We start from the raw sequence: 11,077 nt of genomic DNA on the forward strand, positions 1-11,077 counted from the left end.
GGACTGAGTAGGCAATTGAGAAGCAAAGTCCTCTCTCGACAAACAAAAACCAAACTCTATAAGTCACTCATAATTCCCGTCCTGCTATATGGTGCGTTGTTGGCTTGGACGATGTCAACAACGGATGATCGACGTTGCGAGTTTTCGAGAGAACCTTCTACGAAAGATTTATGGTCCTTTGCGCTTTGGCCACGGCGAGTATCGCATTTGATGTAACGATGAGCTGTGCGAGATATACGACGACATTGACATAGTTCAGCGAATTAAAAGACAGCGTCTACGCTGGCTAGGTCATGTTGTCCGGATRGACGAAAACACTCCAGCTCTGAAGTATTCGACGCAGTACCCGCCGGGGGAAGCCGCTTCACTTGGAATATCTAATTGGCGCCACGTAGCGAAAAGAAGAAACGACTGGCGCACGGTTGTTAACTCGGCTATAATCGCATTAGCGGTGACTACGCCAATCAAGAAGAAGAAGAAACYTTAACCTAAGGTCCTAATGGAAGCCGTTTTTGCAAAATTACCGTCGATGTTACAATTGGATTTCATGAAACAAACTTCAATTCATGAAATTGAAATTTACTTTCTTCTTGTAAAAATTATTTCTGCAGATATAACTGTTTGTCGAGAATTTCTAAATCTAGCAAAACAAAAATGCGTCAAAATCGTTAATCGGGCACTGGGTTAACCACGACCACCACCAGCAAGATTATCATCTCGGTGTAGTATTCAAGGAGAAGGCAGTCTTCAGAAAAATTAACAGCTGTATGCAAACTATTTTCATATATGTTAAATATTTCCAATATGAGTAATATCTAAAATTGAAGATAACTTAATTTGCTTTAGTTTTTTTTTTAATTGATCTAATACCATTCCAGTACCAAAATTTTGTAAATAGCATATATAAATAAGAAGTATAATATATAGTTAATCATTAAAGTTTTCGGTAAAGAAATCATTTCCAAAAGGATTGCTCCTTTGTTTTATCCATTATGTTCAGCTTTACGATCAGGTGATCTGACCTGCTTTTAAATACTTTTTCTACATGGTTCGCGACACAAATAAAAAACCTGTCTTAAAGTTTCATGACATACCATATGTCAGAAATGGGTGAACGTCCAATGACATTTCTTAAGGCCCATAAACACAAAAATCGGATAGTTAGTTTAACTGGTATTTTTTGGGACTCGGGTGAAAATGCTTCCATTGGATAATGGAAACATGATAAACGAAGCCCAAACACTTGAATGGTATTTCTCTGAACTTAATAACAAAGTAGAATTAGAAAGACTAGTTTGGTAGAAGGCAATGACGTCAATTATAGAGATTCTTGCACATGTGCAGGGTTGTTGGTTTTCTAAGTAAATTATGTGCTGTGACAAACAAAAAGTTGCTAGCTCATTCACAATAGTTTAGTTAATCAAAGCTTTGAACTAAGTCGGATATTCTTACAACCACTTCGTTGAAGATGAAGTGCTATATAATATTATTTGCAACAAAAGACTACACTTTAATTTTAAAGTAACATTGAAAGTGACGAGACTGGGAACACTAGAAGTCGATGCGAGTTTTAGCGTCTAAGCAATATACGATTATATAACTCGTAAGATTCTATATAAAATCTAATTTTTTTAATCCATCAAACTTCGTAGAAACATACTTTAGATGACTTTGAATATAATGGATAACAGCTAAGACGACTTTCATTTCTGATATCTTTAAAAAATCTGTTTCAAATGTACGCGGTAATCATTAAGAAAATATACTCACAAAACGAAACAAATTCGTTATTTTAGTCCTTGCAAATTCGTAAAAAAAAGTTCCTTAGAACTAATAATTAACTCTAAGGAGTTTAATGTCTAAAAAACAAAATTTATTTTTCATACAAGAGAACACTGGTGATTAACCTTGTATATAATGTTTTCGAAAAAATGCTCCTGAATACAATAAATTCTATATGGTTTTACATACACTATAAATATATTCCAAACCATCCGAAGGTATAAGTCAACTTAGTTTCTCTCTTAATTCGCAAAATGCTCCTCAATATTTTACTACTAACAAACAACATCATCTACTTGCGAATGAATACCATATTTCATCACGTTGGAAATTCGAACTGAGGGTAAACATATTCGGCTAATAGATACTTTTTCATGGGTTCCTCCACAACTTGTCCACTGTGCACGTGCTGGCCATTTACTTTCGCAATCACACACAATTCCCCACCCATTACGACTTCCCAAAGTCATCATCATTATTGGACATGAAGGTGGCTTGTAGTCATTCGCTCTAGACTTGGCTATGACTGGATTCGCCAACACACATTCAGCACGGTTGTCATTATAACTTTCAAGCAATTCAATTCTCTTTATTCGCATTTATCTTTAGACAACAATCTCTGCCAGCACAAGTTCGCCCACACAACCTGCCGATGAGTAGTCTACTTAAGTATGTAGTTGTAGCTTAAGCGTGCTTGTGCAAGTAATTTCTAAGATACTTTGGCAAAATAATCCGTTGCGTGGCTTTGCCAACCGCTCACACACGCAAAGAACAAATTTTGCGGTTTTAATTAATTCGCGAGATCTCTTCCACTAACGTTCTTATTATAAATACACTTTGGTACATATAACTTTATGAATTAGCGTAGGTACGTGTCAATAAGCAACTTCATTTCACATTGATGATTTCTTTTATTCGTTTATGATGTCCAACGCTGAATCATTATAATCTGTAAATGTTGGAGACATGACATATGCACTTGTAAACACAACAAAGGCAACAATTATTTGTGTATATAGAAATTATGTCATACTGAGCTGCTCAGCGCATTTAAGTGAATATGTATAAATATGGCATCTCAAGGCCTTGTCACGCAGTATATTTAGTTGGTGTTCTTTTTCAGTCAAGTTCGTCGCCTAAGTCTTTTGTTTATTTTGCCTTGCTCATCGCCAACTTGAATGCCAGACATAACATAAACCAAACTTATAACCACATACTAGAGAATATATAAATATGAGTATGTATTATCGCGTGAATATTTTGTGTAATTGAATGGAGTGTAATGTTACCGATTCGCGTCGATGTCAACCCAAATTGCGTTACTTGTTGTTGTGTGTATGGCCACACTTGTGAACGGAGAAAGCTATTTACATAATGATACACCACTTGAGCAAGTACAATACATTTTCCGCCTGAATGTGGTAAATCAATTCCACTAAACGATCAGCAGAGAGTCAGGAAAATAACGAGGTCAGCTTTTTTAGACTACTTTAATGCTTTTCACTTCTTCTGTTTTTGCTTTTCGCGTGAATTATGACATCATGTAGCGTTGGAGTGCGCACAACACAATAACACAAATGTACAAATCTACACACACCCTACATATATATATTCGTATGTGTGTGTAAGTGTGTGCGAGTATATGGTGTGCATATGCACATTATTAATAGGCGTTTCTATATATGGATTTGAATGTGCGGTAAGCGTATTAGTAGATCTACGAGTTTCCAGCGAGTAATTTTCAAGTAACGAGGCTTTGTGCAGTGTGTAGACTGCGAAACAAGTTTTACGTCTGCCAACTCCACCTTAAATCTTATGTGAATATATGAAATTGTTGAAGTGGCATTGCAAATCGGACAACGTCGCATATTTCTCATGCTCTCGCGAGCAAATTCTGGCTGTATTTGAAACTGAAATACGAAATTAAGTTTGGTAAACTGCAAGAGAGTGATTATACGGGGTTTCGGAAATTTTAACCGCTCCCTCCCGTCTAATCATTTTAAATTTGCCTTCTTTGACGACGAGTAACCAGTTAGAAAAAATTGTTCCTATCAACTTGAGTAAAAACAACAAAAATTTCATTGTCATAGCAAAACAAACAATTGTCATAATTTTAATTGCACAACTTACTCCGGTGAAAAGTTTCAAAAGGCATTTGCATAATCCTTTTCCCCATATATTATTAATAAGATTTGATAATTTATTTTAAAAAAAATATTATTTTGATGACGTCTTGATTGTGTATCTTTCTATTTGATCTGAATAATACTTCCAAAACAGTGATCAAATCTGATTCCTTTATTAAGAATTTTAACGTTTGGTATTTTGTGGCATTTCACTTAAAATTAGGTGGATAAAACCGATATTCATAGCAGTCGCGTTATCTGCAGCCATGCCACACATTTCATTTTATAAAACTCAAATATTATTTCTATATAGGATTGGATTTTTTCGAAATTTACGCTAATACTTTGTTTTTTACTCTTTTTTCAGATATGTATATTTTACACAAGAACATCACGATCACAATTTAAACACTTGGTGTTCGACGCTTAATGACAGCAGCGCCACAATTAAATACAGAAAATAGTAAAGAACGAAAACAGAGAACACTATTAAATACACTTAAAAAGCTACTTCGAGTCAATTTGTTTTCTCACCTTTTGCTTGAGCTAGTCCACATGATGATATCGCTACTCCAATGAAACAGGTGAGACTTAAAGCTCGCCATACTCTATTGCCGATCATTTTATAGTTGGAATTATAAACGCTGCAACCAGAAATCCATTTTTTAATCATTAAGAAATTACTTATATTAGAGAAGAAAATATGAAAATGAAGTTTACAAATATGGGAACGGGAGCTTTGCTGCCGTATATTCGCGGGGGGATTTTATTATATTTTATTTTCACTACACACAAAGCCATTGATTATTCAGCGGGTTTTCATTATTTTTTGTACTGTAGTGTTGAAACCTTGAAACGATAATAAGTTTTAGAAATAAACTGTAATTACACTTTGAATTCACAACTCTTCGCTTCACCGAATATCCATCGAAACTACCAAACATATAGGAAAGCCTTTGCCGAATTACGTCAATATTTATTAAGAACATACGCATACATAGTATATATCCATATAAATATGCGTATAATTAATTCAAACAGTATGTAGGTGAGGATTGCGTGACTATTAGAATTTGAAACAAAGGCTCTGCGGATGTTACGAAACATTAGGCGAATTGAGTTTTGTATTTGATATTTTAGTTCGAAGTTCGGACGTTTGTACGTCCACTAAATTGTATCCGAATAAGAAATAAAAGGAACACACTCGGGCATACAAGGCGGATTGCACCAGTAGACAGCTGGAGATCACACACTCCTAAAACTACGACGATGATGAGCTAACAAATATACGAACACTTAAATAGACAGCCGAATAGAAAAGTCAAATAAAAACAAAAGTAATGCTAACACACGTACACTGAAGGCTCGAAGAAACTAAGAAACGCGTCCGACCGGCTCTCTGGCTTAATGCAAACTGAATGTTTCGCGCCACAAGCTACTCAGTCGCGGAACCGGCGCTCACTCACCGAAGCCGCCATCCTAGCCGCACACAAGTCTACCAGGCCTAGCTACAAACACTATCAGGTCCGGTCTGTAGATCGCAAACACGTTGGCTTACAAATGCAACAGCCACACATATTCATCAGAGATTATATACATATACCTTTCGTGTAACCATACGAAAATACCCCGTGAGAAAACTGGCTCTGTTATTAACAAGTTTGCTAAACTTTTTTGGAAAATTATAAATGTGTGTGTGTATGGTACTTTAAGTAAATTTCTGTATCAAATCAATCTTCTTTTAAAAATTAAATACAATAAAATATCTTCAATTACCAACTATTATTTACTCAATCATTATGACACTTTGATCGTTTGCTTTAAATAAAATATATGGTACATGCATTTGTTAGAAAGACTTAATTGGTATATAAGAGACCTTTTCCCTTCTGTATAAGGTTCTTCATTTAGAAGGACTTTCAAAAATATTTATTTTAGACTACAGGGTTGGTCCGAAAAGTAAAAGGACTGAGTCGATATAAAAAAAATTATTGAACTAATCGTTACAATTCTTTAAAAACTTGAAAAATAAGCTTCTTCTGCGTCGATGCAGCGCTACCAGCTCGATTTTCAAGCATAGAAGGCGACACGGAATAGCCTTGAGAACCGACCGTTTTATACAAGTATAGAAAAACTTTAAAAATTCCGAGTTTCATAGGTGATGATTACGACAGCGCCGTTAACTATACCCTCAAAATCAACTTTTGTTTGTTCCTTTATTAATTTCTAGCGTAAAGTGGGTACAGACTTCCACCTAAATGAGTGGAATGTACTTGTGTCATATCCCGGTCTGTTTCCCATGAAAGTTATCTTGCTTTTAGAGTTTCAAGCCATACCGCTATATGGAAGTTCTTCTTGACAATTCCATTTTTGCCGATTCTGGTTCCATAGGGGTATCTAAGACAAGGTTCCTACCAGCAATTGTTTACTTAGCTTGAATAGTTTTGACAATTAAATCCGCAATTATAATTATAAGGTAATTTTTGGTAAACAATACATAAGTTTTGGAACCATTAAAGTTAATCAAGTATACAAGGTGCATTCCAAAGTAAACAGGACATTAAACAAAAAAAAATGGTTTTTTCGGCAAAATCAATTTATTTTATTCAAACTTTTTTCATCAAGTCGTTAGATTCAGTCCTGTTTACTTTGGAATACACCTTATATATTGTCCAATCATCTAATGTTCATTAGTAGACATTCCTCGGGCATACAAAACATTTCTACACCCAAACGAAATAAATAAATAGTATATTGATATTAAAGCGATCTGTAATTTTATATAATAATATTTTATGGTAGCAAAAATGCTAATTATAACTGATTAATTATTACACTAATGTGTGATCACTGCATTTTAATGCTCGGCCGTGGGTTAAGCGTTTGATATTATAAGATGAAGCATACAGCGAATTGGCAACAAAAAAGCGGTTAACAACGGGAATACTTATGTGGGCTTAGTACGGTGTTTGAGCGAAGGTACAATTATGTATTCCCGCTAAATTGCACAGAACTGTCAACATCGGCAGTTAAAAAATGCATCACCAATTACAGCGTGCCGCTTTCTATACGCGTATAAGTAGGCATGTATGCACATACATACGAGTACATACATATATGTATATCAATGTATAATGAGACATTGTCCATCCGTAAGTTACAGCACCAATCTCTCATTACTGAACAACGGCGATTCACCACCTTGCCATCCACACAGCACATTTTGCGCGCACACAAAACGGTACATCGCAGGCAACGCGTTTTGATGAAAATGTAAATTTCACATGACCGCTGGGCGTTCTAATGTAAAAATATTCAAATACCCCCCAAGCAACACAATAATAATTGGTTCTTCTTATATAAATAGTAAAGCATAGTCGATAAATCTTGAATACGCTAATTGTAATATTATATAATATAAAAAATAAAATATTAGTTTTTATGTTATATGTTTTCTAATTGGTTTCTAAGAGATGTACATGTGTATGTTTTCACTTTCACTTAGTTAAGGTTCGATATACGAAGAAAATATAATGCAAATGACAACTTGTTTTCTACGTTATAGAACAATACTGATTATTATCAAGTATGGACCATTTATCAAAATTAAAAAAAAGATGTGACTACAAGAGGAAAAGTCGAATCTGATATAACGCAGCTATCACCTGTTCTAACGGTGGCCCAATCCTAAATAAAAATGAGTGCAAACAATACATACTTGTGTATACTTCAATCGCACTAACAATTTGCATAATGAATTGAAGTTTAAAAACCGTTAAAAGCACTCGATACGTTTTTAATAGCCTGTTTTTACTTGAAATGATCGCCATACTTCGGCTTGACTTGCACGAAAACTAGGTTAGACAGTTGGTTTTGACTTTGACTTTCGACTGAATTCTGTCGGAACTTTTTACATTCATAGTATACATACATACATAAATACTTGGCACGGTTATAATTGTATTGAACGCGCCAAATAACTGCTAATTAAAATTGGAAGTTTGATAATTTGTTATTTTATTTGTGCTGCAACATTGTCATTACAAAGTACATTAGTATACAAATATTATCCGCAGCACTGTTATGTCTTTCAAATTGAACGTTAAATTTTCGGTCAAATTATGTATATCAAATCATAAATGACGATTAGATTTTTCCCCTTATCAGTTCATAACGTCGCCTAAATCCATTAGAAAGACAGATTACAACATAGCGATGTTATCTCTTTGTACATTTGTCATTAAATTACTTTTTAGAACACCGATGTTTCCAAAACGTATCTATGTGAATCTAAAACTTTTGACAAACGCCGAAAATGAAAATCTACAAAACTTTTATTTAATTTTTTCTAAAATATGAGCAAGTGCAAATTTTTTTTATTATTCTGAAGAAGCATGCAAAATTTTACAGTTAACGAAAACAGAATGAATATATGACGTCGACAAGTGTTAAATAAAACGAATTATCGTATTGCTCTTTCTAGTATCTCTCTTGGATATAGCGGTAATTTTCAATTATATTTTATCTCGCTACCACAGTTTAAGTGGCCGTATCTCGGTATCTCCGCCGAGGCCAGTGAGATAGCTGCCTTAGTGTTAATGGATTGACATTGGTATGGTAAGTTAGTCAACTACTGTCATAAGGTCTCAGCATTCACGGACATGCAGCAACATCATATGGATAAATATTACAAAACAAATACTTAAATTTAAAGGGAAATTGTAGGGAAGAACCACTTTCTGTCATAGCCAAAAATTTTACACTCTAAAAAATTCTAAGACATTCATTCATACATTATTTATTTTTTTAGAAAAGTATATGTATACTAAAAGTCGAACACATTACTATTCTATTTTCTTTAGACATCTTATGGACTGATCGATATACATACGTATGTATGTATGTACATCTTCTTCTTCTTGATTGGCGTAGTCACCGCTTACGCGATTATAGCCGAGTTAACAACAGCGCGCCAGTCGTTTCTTCTTTTCGCTACGTGGCGCCAATNATTTTCCATCCAGTGACTCATCCATTCTTCTTCTTCTTGATTGGCGTAGWCACCGCTTACGCGATTATAGCCGAGTTAACAACAGCGCGCCAGTCGTTTTTTCTTTTCGCTACGTGGCGCCAATTAGATATTCCAAGTGAAGCCAGGTCCTTCTCCACTTGGTCCTTCCAACGGAGTGGAGGTCTTCCTCTTCCTTTCCTCTTCCTATGTACATACTATATACAAATACATGACACATTTTAATGTCCAAGATATCTCTTATATTAACCGGTATTATGGTGGAAGAATAAAAGTTTATGAAATCTAAGAAAAGATGTAGACCGATTTTCAAATATTTGCATATAATTTCAGCGGACCAAAGGAGAATAACTATGTACTATATGTTCTGTTTTATTTTGATGATAATGTCTACTGAAGTAATATATGTATACGAATTTGCATATGTATTCATATACATACAAATGTAATTCTGATTTAGCGAATTTATTTGTTTAAACATTCCCATCGCAAAGTTCATCGCAAAGGAGCATAATGCCGTCAACTTGGCACAAAATCTCCACCGGTCAAAGGTTCAAGCAAACATGCGCAAATACATATGTGTGTATGCATGCAAGTGTGTATAACCAAGGAACAGTGTATATTTGTAAACATATAATTCGTTTGTGTACATACATTTATGTGCGAGTATCTTAAGCAACTAACAATTTCATACGTTTCAGGTATGCAAATCACGTCATCCACTGTAAATGTTAAATAATAATTGAATTCAGTTAAGTTAAGGGGCAAAAAGATTCCGTAGTGCTAATATGACAAAGTGGCAAAGCAAAAATTCTTGTTTTCAGGCGGTTGAATTGACGATTCACTTTGACCATAATGTAATTCGTCATTCAATGATTAACGCTTTATCGCTGTGAATATGTGTTTTTAAATAGTTGAATACATTGAATATAGGGTGTGATTTTAGACGTGTAGTTTTAAATGAGGCAATACTTTCTTCGGAGTTGGTCTTTTTGATAGCTGTTATTTGAATTATACTCAGTTTGGTTTGCTATGTCATAATGAACTGACTTACTCCGAAACAACATTTGCAAAACGTACATCGTTTGTTACCAAAATAATGCTTCGGGTTGCGCGACACATCATCGCTACGCTGATTAATGACTTTTGTGCCGGAATAGGAGGATGTTGGTGCGGAAAAACTTTGCTTTCAACAAAACGGCCACACAGCCAATGAATTAATACCGTTGGTCTAATTTTTGTGGAATTTTGTGAAGTCTACATAGATAAAATCTGGAAGTTTGACCCCTTGTATGAGAATATTCAGCACGTTCTTATTGACATACCGCCCCAATTGCTGAGAAAAGTTTTCGAAAATTAGCGCTCTAATTTTTGTGCTAATCAACGGGTTACTCAGAATAACGTTCAACAATGTACGCCAAGCAACAAACCTATTATTCAAAAAAACTTAATAAAACCGACGTTGTTGTTTATTATTTAATTATAAAACTAATTTCGTAAATTGTTATATATTTTAGCTAAATAAATAAAATGAGTAACGAAAATTTACAAAAAATGCCGGCCGACAATTCTTGCGTCCTAGACAATTACCTAATTTGCCTCTATGGACGGGCCGGCACTGGCTATGTTCGACTGCAACCGAACATTTCATACTCTTGCAAAACTGTATACCATAAAGAAAGAAGAGAAGTCAACATTCGTTATTAGCCGAAACCTTGATTGAATTGCAATCAAATTTGGTATACCATTAACTTACATTATAAACAAACTCACTTAGTCTAATTTTTCTTCGTTTCCAAAATATATTTTTTAAATAATTTTAATAACTTAATAAGATATTTGTGATAAAAAAAAATATATCCATTTAAGACACCAGCATACACTGTTATTAGTGGGCGACGCCCCCTAATTTCTTTAAGTTAACTAACATATTCAACGATATACTATAATATCGAAATTTTTTCTATTACGTTAGTTTGGTTTATGTCTTCTGCTTCGCCGAAGGTAACACTCCCGAGTTTTTTCCATTGCAGTCTTGCTAATGCTGGACCATGGAGGAGAAAATGCTTGAAAGTTTGCACCTCGCTTTCCGAAATAAATCTTGGGTCCGAAAATATATTTAACATTGCCTATGGCTCAATAT

At 34.6% G+C, this 11,077-nt stretch overlaps 1 protein-coding gene across 6 annotated transcripts in view; it reads right to left on the reverse strand.

Moving 5' to 3' along the window:
• Positions 1-5,358, reverse strand: part of LOC108965018 — a 21,604-nt gene extending 16,246 nt beyond the window's left edge. For 2 of the 6 annotated variants that reach the window (XM_018927163.1, XM_018927162.1), the window contains exons 1-2: positions 5,113-5,190; positions 4,443-4,552 (exon numbers count right to left, since the gene is read on the reverse strand). In XM_018927163.1, the coding sequence (XP_018782708.1) occupies positions 4,443-4,552; positions 5,113-5,120 (118 nt within the window). In that variant the 5' untranslated portion in view covers positions 5,121-5,190. The other 4 variants (XM_018927164.1, XM_018927165.1, XM_018927168.1 and 1 more) reach the window with 4 other exon arrangements.
• Positions 5,359-11,077: the final 5,719 nt, after the last annotated feature.

The sequence above is a fragment of the Bactrocera latifrons genome, unplaced genomic scaffold (assembly GCF_001853355.1).
Source record: "Bactrocera latifrons isolate USDA-ARS-PBARC rearing strain unplaced genomic scaffold, ASM185335v1 scaffold_131, whole genome shotgun sequence".
Classification (NCBI taxonomy): domain Eukaryota; kingdom Metazoa; phylum Arthropoda; class Insecta; order Diptera; family Tephritidae; genus Bactrocera; species Bactrocera latifrons.